Here is a 15,783-nt window from a genome sequence, read left to right on the forward strand (position 1 = left end):
CTATCAATGTTGAGGGGGGAGGGGGGAGGGATTGCATTGGGAGTTATACCTGATGTAAATGACAAGTTGATGGGTGCTGACGAGTTGATGGGTGCAGCACACTAACATGGCACAAGTATACATATGTAACAAACCTGCACGTTATGCACATGTACCCTAGGACTTAAAGTATAATAATAATAAAAAAAGAACAAGAGTATTCAAGAGCTAGTGTGTTTTGCTTTAGGATAACAGTATATGTCTTAGTTCAGTGTCCCCAGAAACAGCCTGAGATGTTGCACAAGTGATTTAAAGAAAAAGAATCTTAGAGGGAAGTAAAGGAAGCCAGAAAGGGCAGAGGAAGAAGCTCAGCAGAAATGTGGTTTCTCAGGAGGTCTAGCCTCAGTCTCTGCCCACAAGGAGCTCTGGAGTATGAGCAGTAGCACAGAATTTTCCCACCGCCAGGCAAGGGGGCCAGTCTTTTATTCTCACATACTGGTCACTCATTGGCTGCAATCTGCTGGGAGGTGGGGGTAGTGTAACTTACAAGGCATTTCTGGGAAAGCTGCCTCTTGTCATCTGAGGGCATTCTGGGGTAAAGAGCACAGCTCTGAACTATAGTAGCCAACACTCATGGTAGCCAAGGGTGGCGTACCTGATGGATAGAGGAGATCCGGGCATGGCTCTACAAGTGGATCAATACATTGTATTGGCAAATGTAAGATAAATTTCTAGACTTAAAAGACAACCTAATATTTTGACTGCTGCCTGGAAATAAATATTGTGCCTCAACATTAGTTCTGAAGTTAAATAATATTCTTATATGGTTTGAAGGAATGAGAATTCACACTGAACAATAATTTTTAATTTTACTTTCAGATGTTATCTTGATAGACAAAACTTGTTTGCCAATGAACTCAGTTGTTATTGAAAATTAAATAAAATTGGCATTGTTTTTAAAAGTAAATGCAAGAAAGCAAAAAGAGTTAAGTATGTTGATAACAGAATCCTTTATTTTGTACAAGTTCTAGTTGCTTAAGCTTAAATCAAAGCCTTGTAAGAATATTTTCTTTTCTTAACAGGAGGTTGCTGATAGTAGAATATTGTGCTTAGCCTTGGTGCATCTTCCTGTTCAAAAAGAAAGCTGGATTGTGTCCGGGACACAGTCTGGTACTCTCCTGGTCATCAATACCGAAGATGGGAAAAAGAGACATACCCTAGAAAAGATGACTGATTCCATCACTTGTTTGTATTGCAATTCCTTTTCCAAGCAAAGGTATGGTAGTGAATTTGATCATTGGGGGAAACTACAGACCTTTTAAATGACTTAATTGTGTGCAGAATTGTTATTGCATCAGTAAAGATTGTTCATTTTTAACCCATTTGCATTGGTTTGCATATATTAAAGGGAATTGTGGAAGGTCACTGAGATATTTGTTATTTTTCTGAATATAGACCTAGCTGAGACAGTTATAAAATAAGTCAACCATTTCTTCAGGCCTACCAGCCCTGCTCCTGGTATTACCTCAACTGTGGCTCTCTCTCTTTACTTCTCCTCAGATCAATGCATCTTTGTAGGGCCTTTTCAAGGATAAATTCTCATTCATTCATTCTTTGAATGTGTGTGTGTGTGTGTGTGTGTGTGTGTGTGTGTGTGTATAAAAAGGCCCATTGTGTGCCAGGCTTAAACATACCAACTATCTATGAAATTAAGAAAAAAATTAAATAAATGAATTAATAAATTCTGAATTGGTGAAAATGACTTAGCTCTTATCAGTTGCAGGGTTCTTGTCCCAAAGAAATATATCTACATAGCAAAATTTCAGGTGTGAGTTGTAGGTTGGTGTCTGTAATGGGGCAGGATGATTTCCAGGAGGCATTAAGATTATATACCCCATACATTTCTCTGGTTTAAGTTAGTATTGGAAAAAAAGTATTAGAAAAATGTGAAGCCTGTTTTTGGAACCTGAAATATCAACTCCACTGGCAGTTTTGGAGTTGAAATTATTTGAATATGGTCAAAGAAAAATTTCAACGGATGGGATTGGGCCAGGAAGACTTTATTCAAGCCTATCACAACAGGGGAGAGAGATCTGATTGAACTAAACTCCACTGAAACAAAAGGTGGGAGAGTTTTAAGTGCAGGGGTGAGCTAATGGAAAAGTACCTGAGGATGTGTTGCGGGGAAGTGGGAGCAGCTGTCAATGTGATTAGGCCATCTGTGCTTGCTAATTGTCCCTTCTTGAAGGTAGGCTCCTATTCTCCCACAGACACTAGAAAATAGTCGTCCGTCCTTCCTTCTTTCCTTCCTTCCTTCCTTCCTTCCTTCCTTCCTTCCTTCCTTCCTTCCTTCCTTCCTTCCTTCCTTCCTTCCTTCCTTCCCTTCCTTCCTTTCCTTCCTTCCTTCTTTCCTTCCTTGCTTTTTTTTTGAATGAGTTTTGCTCTTGTTGCCCAAGTTGGAGTGCAATGGCAGGATCTCGGCTCACTGCAACTTCCACCTCCTGAGTTCAAGCGATTCTCTAGCCTCAGCCTCCCGAGTAGCTGGGATTACAGGCATACAGCACCAAACCCAGCAACTTTTTTGTATTTTTAGTAGAAATGGGGTTTCACCGTGTCAGCCAGACTGGTCTTGAACTCCTGACCTCAGGAGATCTGCCCACCTCGGCCTCCCAAAGTGCTGGGATTACAGGTGTGAGCCACCGCACCAGGCCTCTTTCTTGGTAATTACATTTCAAAGGAATGGCTCCCAAGTCCTTGGTAAAGACATTCCTGGGGTATAAAACTGGAAAGAGTCTGGGAAAAGGGGCAGAGAAAGAATTTATAATTGCAAGTCTTCTAAAGTAAATACTCTAAGAAAAGGGAGGTTAGGAGTTTATAATTGAGAAGTCTATCTAAAGTTTAATAAAGCGGAGGAGAACATTAAGGCCATTTTAGTCAACGTACATGTTCTTTTTGTAACAATTTCAACATTTTTCCTTTTAGCAAACAAAAAAATTTTCTTTTGGTTGGAACCGCTGATGGCAATTTAGCAATTTTTGAAGATAAAACTGTTAAGGTAAATGTTGAATGCATTCTACATCTAAATTTATTTTAAGTCTTTTGTTTTATATATATCTCACCGCCCTCTTATGGGATTATAAACTCCCTGAGAGCAAGAATCATAAATTATGCTTATATTTGTATTGCTTCATAAAGTCTTGCACACAGTAGATCCTCTGAAAATACTTGCTGATTGACTGTATATTTTATATGAATGAACTAAGAATAAGATGATAAATGACATCTGATTGATAATGTTAGGAATGGAAATAATTCAATTTGTACAGATTTGTATCTGAGGCAGATAAGATAATTCCTTATAAATATATTGTGGGAAAAAAAACCAAAAGATACTTAAGTTTTAAATATGATTTGCCATTAACTTTTTCTTAAGCATTGAAGAAATCATTTAATTTTGTGTTCTTCAGATTCTTATTTAGTCATTAAAGCATTTATTCCTCTATCCATCTATTCATCTTTGGTTCCATCTATTCACTCTACTTCCTACCCGTTCATTCTCCTATTATCAAAAAGCTTATTATCTGAGGAGAGACATGGAAGTAGAGTATAATAACCCTTAGGTTATTTCTTATGCAATTTTTACATGGGGAAAAACAATAGTATTTTGAATATGACTTAAATTTTTTAATATATAGTATTTGTACATATTTATGGGGTACATGTGATATGCTGTTACATGCATAGAATGTCTAATGATCAACTCAGGGTGTTTAGGATATCCATCACCATGAGCATTTATTTCTATGTGTTGAGAACATTTCAAGTCTTCTCTTCTAGTTATTTTGAAATGTTTTTAACTGTAGTCACTTTATTGTACTATTGAACATTAGAACTTATTCCTCCTATCTAACTCTGTGTTTGTACCCATTAACCAGCCTCTCTTCATCCTCCCCTTCTCCCACACACCCATATCCTTCCAAGCCTCTGATAACTATCATTCTACTCTCTACCTCCATGAGATCAACTTTTTTAGCTCCCACATATGAGTGAGTACACGTGATATTTGTCTTTCTGTGCTTGGCTTATTTCACTTAACATAATGACCTCCAGTTCCATCCATGTTGCTGTATATGACATGATTTCTTTCCTTTTTATGGTCAAATGGTATTCCATTATGTAAACACACACATTTTCTTTATGCATTCATTCATTCATGGGCACTTAGGTTGATTCCATTTTTTAGCTATTGTGAATAGTGCTGCAATAAACATGGGTATATAGGAATCTCTTTGATATACTGGTTCCCTTTCCTTTAGATTAGTATCAGTAGTGACATTGTTGGATTGTATGGTAGTTCTATTTGTAGTTTTTTGGAGAAATCACCATTCTGTTTTCCGTAGTGGCTATAGTAATTTACATACCCACCAACAGCATATGGGCATTCCGTTTTTTCCACATCCTTGCCAGCATGTTATTTTTTGTCTTTTTTACAATAGTCATTCTAACTGGGTGAAGAAGATCTCAGTGTGGTTTTCATTTGCATTTTTACTGATGATTAGTTAATGTTGAGCATTTTTTTTCATATATCCATTGGCCATTACTATGTCTTCTTTTGGAAATGTCTATTTAGATCCTTTGCCAACTTTTTGTTTTGTTTTAAGACAGGGTCTCGCTCTCTCACCCAGGCTGGAGCACAGTGGCATGATCATAGCTCACTGCAGCCTTGACCTTCTGCACTCAAGTGATCCTCTAACATCAGCTTCATGAGTAGCTGGCACTACAGGCATGTGCCACTATACCTGGCTATTTATTTTTAATTTTTGTGGAGATGGGACCCCACTATATTGTCCAGACTGATCTCAAACTCCTGGGCTCAAGCAATCCTCCTGCCTCATCATCTCAAAGTGCTGGGATTACAGGCATGAGCCACCGCACCCCGCCCTTTGTCTACTTCTCAATGGGGTTCTTTTTTTTTTTTTTTTTTTTTTTTTCCTGTTGAGTTGCTTTTTCGAGTTTCTTGTGTATTCTGGATGAATAGTTTGCAAATATTTCCTCCCATTCAACAGATCGTCTCTATATTGTTGATAGTTTCCTTTGCTGTGCAGAAGCTTTTTAGTTTATTATTGTCCCATTTGTCTATTTTTGTTTTTGTTGCCTGTGCTTTTGGGATCTTAACCATAAACTCTTTGTCTATATCAACGTTCTGAAATGTTTCCCCTGTTTCCTTCTAACAGTTTCATAGCTTCTGGTCTTACATTTAAGTCTTTAATCCATCTTGAGTTGATTTTTGTAAATGGTGAGAGAGTGGGGTCTAGTTTCATCCTTCTGCAGACTGATATCCAGCTTTTCCAGCACAATTTTTTGAAGGTGGTTTTCTTTCTCTCATGTATGCTTTTGGTGCCTTTGTTGAAAATCAGTTGGCTCTAAATATGTGGGTTTATTTCTGGGTCCTCTACATTGGTCTGTGTATCTGTGTTTTTGCCAACACTGTGCTGTTTTGGTTACTCTAGCCTTGTAATATATTTTCAAGTCAGGTAGTGTGATGCCTCCAGCTTTGTTCTTTTTGCTCAGGATTGTTTTGGCTATTTTGGCTCTTTTTTGGTTTTATAATTTTTTTTTCTATTTCTGTGAGAAATATCTTTGGAGCTTTCATGGGAATTTCTTTGAGTCTGTAGATTGCTTTGGGTAGTATGGTCATTTTAACAATATTAGTTCTTCCAGTCTGTGAGCATGAATATCTTTCCATGTGTTTGTGTCCTCTTCAATTTCTTTCATGTTTTTCAGGTTTCCTTATAGAGATTGTTCATCATCTTGGTTAAATTTATTCCTAGGTGTTTTATTGATTTTTTTGTAGCTACTTTAAATGGGATTGCTTTCTTGAGTTTTCAGCTACTTTATTCTTGTGTAGATATGCTACTAATTTCTGTATGTTGATTTTGAATCCTTTATTGTCCTTATTTATCAGAACTAAGAGGTTTTTTTGATGGAATCTTTAGGTTTTTGAGTTTTAATTTTAATATTTCTAATCATTTAAGATGGAAAGTCATTTTTTGAAAGCACAGATTTTTAGTGTTTTATTCTGTGGATACTCAATTTGCTGAGTGTGTTTTCTTTTTTTTGACAAAGCTCGAAGGAGCTGCTCCTTTGAAGATACTAAATATAGGAAATGTCAGTACTCCATTGATGTGTTTGAGTGAATCCACAAATTCAACAGAAAGAAATGTAATGTGGGGAGGATGTGGCACGAAGATTTTCTCCTTTTCTAATGATTTCACCATTCAGAAACTCATTGAGACAAGAACAAGCCAACTGTAAGTTATTTTTTATCTGTACAAGTAATTTGTCATTATCTTTATGTTTATTCCTTATAATCATTAATAATACTGTTGATAATTCATAAGGAAGATCTTTTAAAGTGCATAATTTATTTCTATCATAAAATTAGACATTCATTATAAAAAATTTTAAAAATTTCAAAAAGCAGAAGGGTATTTTTAAAAAGTCACTCAGCCTAATATACAGTAATATATAGCCTAATATATAGCCTAAACATACTTTTAGGGATAAAATATGTAAACCCATTGTAATCTTAGTAGTATTTATCAATCTAAATTTTTAAACAATTTTTATTATCTGTGTTTCAAATTAGACATGAAATTGGAAGACAATCAGCTCTGTATTTTACCAAATTCATAGACTTTACATATGCTATTTGGGTAATTTCCATTAAGTATTGATTATAGGAAAGATAGACAGCAAGTATTCTTGCTTGTCTCAAGTTGTTTCTAGATTTGATAATTATATATATACAGATGTCTACTAACAACCAAGTTAGTGATACCAGTTTCAAACAAGAGTAAAATAAAATATTAATATAAACCTCTTTCAAGTTTGTTTTTTTCAGTTGTATTTTAATCAAATCTTTGCCGTTGGTCCTTATTTATTACATTCCTCAGTGATAAGCAGTGTAGGATTGTGGATGAGAGCATAAACCATAGTTCACCTATTGCTTTGCCATCTATTGGTTTTGTGAACTTGGGCAATAACCTTTCACATCTTCAGTCATCTCTTACCTGAGGATTGTAATATTCTCTATCTCAAGGGGATATTTGGAGGAGTAAATAAGAACATTAATATATGGAACTTAATTAACATAATGACCAGCACCTGGTAAGCTGTCAATAAACATTAGCTATTGTTATTATTATTATTATTATTATTATTATTAGCTTTGAGTCACAAATCCCTACCTTAGAGAATATCCTAGTTTCCCAATATCCATCTAATTGCCCAAGATTGGCACTTGGGAGTAATCTTTGACTCCTTTGTTTTTGCTCCCTTTATCCACTTGATCCTCCTAATTGTCATTCAAATCTTTGTATTTCTCACTGTTCTCAGTGCTGCTACCATAGGCCAGACTGCCATCCATCATCTGTGGCCACATTAACAAGAGCATCCAGTTCTCATCCTCTGATTACACTCTCTTCCACCTATTTTCAGCATTGCAGACAGAGGGACCTTTCTAAAATGTACATCAATCTGATGCAATTCTCCTGCTTAAAACCCTTCGGTGGCATCCCATTGTCCTTTATATGAAGTCCAAATTCCTTAAGATAGCCTACTGGGCCCTTCGTAATTCAGTGCTTGCTTAGCTGTCTAGATTCATATTTTGCAACCTTCTTGTCATCTGTGCTTTACCCAAACTGAAATTGACTCAGATCTCTAAGATAACCTGTTACCTTTCACCCCCAGCCTTTGAATGTAGTATTCTCTTTACCTGGATAACTATTATGCACCCTGCCTATTTCAGTCCAAATGCCACTTGCTCTGAGTGGCAGGTTAGGGAACTTTGTGCTTCCATTGCATCTATTGTTTTCCATCACAATAGCTATTTTATTTTTATAATTGTATTTTTTAAAGTAGTTTCTTAATACCACTAAATCTACTGGTTTTCAACATTGGCTGTGCAATTAGAAACCACTAGGTAGCTGAAAATAATGATACCTGGGCCCTACCTCAGACCAATTAGATCAGTTAAGCCTGGGATGGGGATCAGACCTGTTTTTTTTTTCAGGTTCTCAAGTGATTCTAAAGTATATTCGAGGTTAAGATATACTGCAGATTGCAATGTATTGTAAGTTCCCATGAATGAGGGTTTTTATTTCTATGTGTACATATTAGTTTACTAGTATGTGGTTAACAATTAGATCAACTCATTTTCATTCTATAACACCCACTTTTTAAAAAATGAATGTAAAAATGTATTTTATTATTTTTATCTTTCAAATTTTATTTTAGACTCCAAGGGTACATGTGCAGGTTTGTTAACAAAGGTATAGTGAGTGATGCTGAGGTTTGGAATACAACTCAACTCACAACCCAGCAAGTGAGCATAGTACTCGATAGGTAGTTTTTCATCCTTTTTCCCCTTCCTGTAATTTCCACTTTTAACCTAATTATGCAAGCCTGAAAACCTTTAAAAAGAAAGGGCCTCCAGTTTATTTTTTTATTTTATAAGACATTTTATGGGCTCATGGATATCAATTAACTCCTTAAAGTTCCATATAAGATTTGGAGCACAGATGCTTTACTAGAGAGCATCCATAAAGATCAAGCTCTCAAAGATGTTCATCTCCCAAAAGAGATTGGGACTTAGTTGCATAAACACTTAGAGAGAAATATTTGCCCTCTTCTGAACAAGTATCTCCTGTGGCCTTGATCTCTACCCCACGAAACAGACATCACGTCACGAATCAGAGGTTGCCTCATGATCAGTACCCTCATCATCATCAATACACACCGACTGAGAGGCATATTGGGTAATGAAAGATGACTGCCTTTGAAGCCAGAAGACTGCACAACTTTTGGAGTTCTAGGTCTGCAACATGTTTTTAGTCCTAGGTCAGCAAGCATGATGTCAGTAGTCATGGAACCCTGGGCAAATTATTTAGCATTTGTACATGTTTCTTTCTACAATTAAAAACATTGAGATTTGTCATATTTTATGTTTTTTTAATTAAGGATCAAACAAGATAACACACAAAAGTATTTTATAAAATACGAAAATTCCCTGCAAAACTTTATCCTCATTGGAACTATTTTCTATTAAATACAGCAAACATCCAGGAAGGCGTTACCTAAAATGTAGTGGCTCTCTGACAACACATCATATTTTTATCTCCTTTTCCAGAATAGAAAGAAAAGGGGGAGAAAAAAAAAAATCTTCCTGCTCTAGGATGTACTAATGATTGTTGAATCATTATGGTATTTTCATGTTATCTATCTGATTTAAATGCAATTTTGACTATTTTTACTTATTCCTGGTTGTTCATTCATACTGGAGTGCCGTCTATCCCCCCACTTCACAGACTGCTTGGTATATCAGAGGTGCTTATCTGTGCAACTCTTTACTGGATGAGGGTTATGTAGAAAATACATCGTCCTCATCCTTATGAAATTACACTCATAATCTAGTATGAGGGATGCCCTAATAAAGACAATTTTATATTTAATAAGGTCTATAATATGACAGTGACACCAGTGGGGAAAAGGGACTGGTTAGTCTATTTTGATAGGTCAGGGAAGAAATCCAGAGGAGCTGACATTTAAGTTAATCCTCAAAGGCCAAGTAGGAGTTTGCCGTGTTGATGTGGCCCATGGTAGCCAATCTGTTTGTGAAATATGTACAATGTCAGATGCCTTAGGTTGAAAGGGAAATATTTTAACGTGTTTGTAATTTTTCTTTATGTTTAAAAGGGGAAAATGGCAAATATTTTACTTTCTGTTTATGTTTGAATGATGTGGATTTTTGTTTCCTATAATTTGACTGGCTCAACTGCAAAGATATACCTTGCTTTAAAATTTGAAGACACTGCAACTAAATTTTTTTTCAACATTTTATATTTTATAACTCTAGATATAAAAGGCTAATGCTAGTTTTCTGAGCATTCATGAAAGTTTTGCAACGACATTCAAAAGTTACAGATATTATAATATTTCCTTCAGAAATTTAGATATAGTATAAAATTCTACAAAGAGCCACATAGAATTGAAACTAAAAGTAAGACCAAAGTAAACATTGGACATAATCTTTATTTTATTATCAAGAGAAATTAGTATAAAGTAACCAAAAGTATGTAAAATACCAAAGCATGTTATATATTCAATTCAGAATTGTTAGGGAAGAATATGAAATAATTGCAATAGTCTAGCTTGTTTAGTTTTCAAAATCGTGTTTTTACATGCATTAAGAACTAAGGTTGTATTACACGTAGAAATTTTAAGAAGAAAACAAATAGTGATGACTTTCTATTTTTTTTTTTCTCTGTAGGTTTTCTTATGCAGCTTTCAGTGATTCCAACATCGTAACAGTGGTGGTAGACACTGCTCTCTATATTGCTAAGAAAAATAGCCCTGTTGTGGAAGTGTGGGATAAGAAAACTGAAAAACTCTGCGAACTAATAGACTGTGTGCACTTTTTAAGGTTAATTCATTGGCTTTTAAGTTTATTTCCAAAAGAATTATCTTTGCACTTCATGTGTTGCAGAGGAAGGATTTGTCTTCCTTTCTGCCTCTGAATAGAGAATTTATTAAAAATGCAGAAAAAAATTTGTAATGCTTCTCAGCACCAGCTCTTCAAATCAGGAACATTTTGTCTTGGGAAAATAAAAAAATAGGAGCATAATATGCATAGTTTTTTCATGGTATTATAAAGAATGCTCTCGAATGAAAATAGTATATTATTGAAAATGAGCATACTGGAGTCTCTGCTAGCTTTGATGTAGTTGTGTCACAGTGTCAAATATACTATTTATAATTAAATTATGGGCCCCAGGATTATCTGCTCAAAGAAAAAGAGTCACAAAATAATAGATGAATATGGGGGGAAACACAATGGACTCAGCAAGGCACTAACTAAGGAGTTGGGATCAAGACCCCAGAATGAGAGCATAGTGCTTAGTCTGATGCAGCCAGTGAGTGACAAATCCATAGCAAGCACATTCTTTCTGTGCTGGTGCTAAGAAACAGGACCATTTTCAAGCTTATTTGCTAGCCACTTTATATTTTTATTTTGTTTTGGTTTTACCTTATAGATCTATGATACTCTTAAGAACATTTGAGATTACACACTGTATCTGTAAAAGGAGACTTCAAAGTTTCCTTTCTTAGATTCATCTGACAGTTTTTCTCTTGATTGTGAGAAGGGCTCACAGTTTATGTTCAGAAGAACCAACAGGTCTCCTTGATAAAGGATTCCTTACTTCCTGAAGTACCAAAACGATTAGGATTCTTTTATTTCTGGACACTTCATTTTGGTCGTGAATTAAACTATTCACTGGTTCTGGGAAAAAATCCAGTGGTTTGTATCAATATCTCTTACATGTGAATGACTATAATTTTATGTTCCTTTGTAACACTGAGACATCATGTAAAGCTTTTGAATCTAACTTTTTTTTCTTTATCCTGGGCACATGCATGCTATTTTTACTGAATTAGATCGCTTTGGTATTTATAAAAATTGTATCCCTCTTATTCATAATTTCTTGAAAATGAAGGGCTATTGTTGTCTTTGATAATTTATGCTTCAAGTAAAGAAATGTGGCTCTTTGGCATTCTGTGTTTAGCAAAATTTGCTTTGTATAATTTTAATGATGCATAATGTGTGGTGTCATGTTTTCATAATTTAAAATGTTATTTATGTTTTCATATATAAATAGCATTTATGTCTTAACTGGTGGTAAAATTATTAATGTATACTTTATGGTTCTAGGGAGGTAATGGTAAAAGTAAACAAGGAATCAAAACACAAAATGTCTTATTCTGGGAGAGTGAAAGCTCTCTGCCTTCAGAAGAACACTGCTCTTTGGATAGGAACTGGAGGAGGCCATATTTTACTCCTGGATCTTTCAACTCGTCGAGTTATACGTATAATTTACAACTTTTGTGATTCGGTCAGAGTCATGATGACAGCACAGCTAGGCAAGTTTCTTTCCTTTAGATATTTTTCGTATTCTCTAAGTCTTATAAAATATGCCTTTATTTTACATTTACTTTTTCTCTGCACTTTCCAGTGTCATTTGGATGGTCTTGGAGGTTCACACAATGAAACATAAGACTGGTGTAAATTGTGAATAGGGTCATTACAGAAGTGGTGGGAGTAAATGCTCTCAGTCCCATAAGAGAAGCAGATTACTGCAGCTGAACACTCAGTTTGGGTCTTACTTGCTTTTTTCCTTTTAACGTAAGGCAAAAATGGGAAATACATAGTGTTGAATATATTTCACTTTTTGAGCAAAGAAAATAAAGAAAATGTTCATTTTAATCATAGTCTAGCCTCCCACGCTTGTTAAAGAATCTCCTTTAGTTTTTCGTTCTGTAACAAATCTTTATTCTTGCAGCAATACATGCTGAACCACACAACCTACAAATATTGACAAATCATGTTTTACTGAAACTTTGTCTTTTTTTGCTTCTATTTTTCTGTTTAAATATGATGAAATCTTGATAGCACATAAAATGTATTTTCTGCACAAATATATTTGTGTCTTCCTTTGATAATAATTTGATTTAGAAAATAACAATAAAAGCACATATACAAAAGTTTACAAAAACAACACTATGGGGTTTAATTCCGAAAAAAACTAGAATTTATGTAACTTTAGCAAATAATTAATGAATGTTTTGAACATGGTGAAGAAAATAGATTCATTACAAGTATGTGTGAAAGAGGAACATGTGTTTCTCTAGCACCTTCACCTATTTTTCATTTATAGACGTCAGAGTTGCACAGAAGAAGTTAGAATTAGATGCTCTTAATGACTGTGAACTATTAAGATACATGTCCACACAAGCAGAGCAGTAGGTATCTCAATGGGTTGTCTCTGTAGTCTTATTCTACCAAAGTTGTTGCATTCTCTAGTTGAATTGTATGTACTTTGGGACCCAAATAGCTTGCTTATAACTGAAGTTATAGTGGAATTTCAATGGGTTACAGTTTGATTTTAAAATAAAGATCAATTTGAACATAGCCTACAAGGTGCTGCGTGAGCTGGCTTCACTGTACCTCTCCTGCCTCCATCATCTACCACATTCCTACCAGATCTTCCTCGTCTAGATGAACATCCAGTTCTTCTTAATTACTATGCTATATTTTGCCTCAGGGATTTGCACATGCTGTTTATTTCTTTGCTTAAAGTAGTTTTTTTTATGCTTAGTTAACTCATACGCTTTGAAATGTTAGCTCCTGTGTCAAAACCTCTGAGAAGCCAACACTGATTAGGTCAAAGTTCCCACTTTGGGTTCCCATAACAGCTTTCTTGCATAGTTGCGATCATAGTCATATTTTTTTTTCATTAATACTAGTCTCTTCACTAGAATATAAACACTAAGCAGGTTGGGTTAGTGTGTTTTGGTTTACCCCTTTATTCCCAGGATCTAGCCTAGGACTTACATAGAACAGTTCTGATGCAAATTTGTTGAATAAATTAGTGAATGATTTGAGAAGAAAATATGGTATTTTGACATCAGTATATCCATCCATCTAAGTGTCCATCTAAATACTCATATTTGTACCTTACTGTATCCAAAGAACTTTTCACACACATTACGTCATTTAACATTGTAACTGTGGGGAGGGTAATGTATAAATACTAAGCCTATTTTATAGAAAGGTTAAGCTGTTCTCTCAGACTCACATAATTAAGAGTTGCAGCAAGGAGTGGATCACAGATTTTGTTACTTTTTTTTAATGCTGGCCTTTATTCAATATAATTTAAGGGTCACCTAGAAAATAGAACTGTGAATTCAGTTCCAAGGTATTTGTGTCTTAGACTATGAACAACTTTACTTTTTTTCAGACCAGCTTAATATATAGTTTTAACGGAAAACTTCCATATTTTGTTTTTGTAAAGGGAGCCTTAAAAATGTCATGCTGGTATTGGGCTATAACCGGAAAAGTACTGAAGGTACACAACAGCAGAAAGGTAACATTTAAAAGGATACTGTAATCCAAAGAGTGCAATGACGTGAATGATGGTAACATATTATGTGTTTTATAAATTTGTAGAAAATATTACATATGGTATAATCAGGAATTTTAATTGGTAGTTTATAGTATAAAGAACTTAGGCATAAACTTTCAAAATTACAAGTGATATGAAGTGTTAAATATTTATATTTTCAGATAAAGTAGAGGTGTCAATCACTAGCTCAACCTTAAACTAAATATGAATATTTTTTACAACTTACCTATATCTACATAATGTTTAATTTTGAACAGTGTTTGAAAAGCTTTATTTCTTTTAGATTATGAAATGCTAATTTATTAAATGTCCACACTCTTCTTGAAATTTAGTAGTTTCTATAATGTATTATAAAAATTGTCCAAGTACGGTTTTTTATAAATAATTATTTAGTGCATTAGTTATAGCTGTGTTTATATATACATTTATCTAAGTCAACTAAAAATACATAAGCCAAACTGAAATAAAATAAGAATGTTTTATGGTGGATCTTTGAAACTTGATTTCATTTTTTTCTTTTTCTAGAGATACAATCTTGCTTGACTGTTTGGGACATCAATCTTCCACATGAAGTGCAAAATTTAGAAAAACACATTGAAGTGAGAAAAGAATTAGCTGAAAAAATGAGAGGAACATCTATTGAATAAGAGAGAAACAGGAATTGTCTTTGGATAGGAAAATTATTCTCTTGTAAATATTTATTTAAAAATGTTCACATGAAAAGGGTACTCACATTTTTTGAAATAGCTCATGTGTATATGAAGGAATGTTATATTTTTAATTTAAATATATGTAAAAATACTTACCAGTAAACGTATATTTTAAAGAACTATTTAAAACACAATGTTGTATTTCTTATAAATACCAGTTACTTTTGTGCATTAATTAATGAAAATAAATCTGTGAAATACCTAATTTAAGTACTCATACTAAAATTTATAAGGCCGATAATTTTTTGTTTTCTTGTCTGTAATGAAGGTAAACTTTATTTTACATTCTGTGCTTATGACAAGACTATTGCTTGTTGATTTTTCTAGAAATCTGCAAGGTAGAATGAAAATATTAAGACAGGTTCCCAGCACTTTGGGAGGCCGAGACGGGCGGATCACGAGGTCAGGAGATCGAGACCATCCTGGCTAACACGGTGAAACCCCGTCTCTACTAAAAAATACAAAAAACTAGCCGGGCGAGGTGGCGGGCGCCTGTAGTCCCAGCTACTCGGGAGGCTGAGGCAGGAGAATGTCGGAAACCCGGGAGGCGGAGCTTGCAGTGAGCTGAGATCTGGCCACAGCACTCCAGCCTGGGCGACAGAGCGACGACTCCGTCTCAAAAAAAAAAAAAAAAAAAAAAAAAAAAAAAGACAGTTTCCCGTGTAATGTATTCCCTCTTAGATTGCTTTGAAATGCACTATCATATATGCTTGCAAATATTCAAATGAATTTGCACTAATAAATTCCTTTGTTGGTATGTGAATTCTCTTTGTTGCTGTTGCAGACAGTGCATCTTACACAACTTCACTCAATCCAAAAGAAAACTCCATTAAAAGTACTAATGAAAAAACATGACAGACTGTCAAAGTCCTCATATCTAGGATATGAGGAGAGTTTCTGTGTCTTTCCTAGACATGATAGAGTTGTTTTTCAACTCTGTCTTTGAGTAGGGATACCCTGAATTTTGTATAATTAGTGTAAATACAGTGTTCAGTCCTTCAAGTGATATTTTTATTTTTTTATTCATACCATTAGCTACTTGTTTTCTAATCTGCTTCATCCTAATGCTTATA

At 34.7% G+C, this 15,783-nt stretch overlaps 1 protein-coding gene across 4 annotated transcripts in view; it reads left to right on the forward strand.

Annotated features, from left to right (window-relative positions):
* Positions 1 to 15,473, forward strand: part of LRRK2 (leucine rich repeat kinase 2) — a 152,039-nt gene extending 136,566 nt beyond the window's left edge. For 3 of the 4 annotated variants that reach the window (XM_073020622.1, XM_073020623.1, XM_073020624.1), the window contains 7 exons: positions 1,062 to 1,255; positions 2,962 to 3,034; positions 6,106 to 6,290; positions 10,310 to 10,462; positions 11,750 to 11,962; positions 13,894 to 13,961; positions 14,526 to 15,086. In XM_073020622.1, the coding sequence (XP_072876723.1) occupies positions 1,062 to 1,255; positions 2,962 to 3,034; positions 6,106 to 6,290; positions 10,310 to 10,462; positions 11,750 to 11,962; positions 13,894 to 13,961; positions 14,526 to 14,647 (1,008 nt within the window). In that variant the 3' untranslated portion in view covers positions 14,648 to 15,086. Of the gene's footprint in view, positions 1 to 1,061; positions 1,256 to 2,961; positions 3,035 to 6,105; positions 6,291 to 10,309; positions 10,463 to 11,749; positions 11,963 to 13,893; positions 13,962 to 14,525; positions 15,087 to 15,364 lie in introns of those variants that run through there. The other variant, XR_012094482.1, reaches the window with a different exon arrangement.
* Positions 15,474 to 15,783: the final 310 nt, after the last annotated feature.

This window comes from Chlorocebus sabaeus, chromosome 11, assembly GCF_047675955.1.
Source record: "Chlorocebus sabaeus isolate Y175 chromosome 11, mChlSab1.0.hap1, whole genome shotgun sequence".
Lineage (NCBI taxonomy): Eukaryota > Metazoa > Chordata > Mammalia > Primates > Cercopithecidae > Chlorocebus > Chlorocebus sabaeus.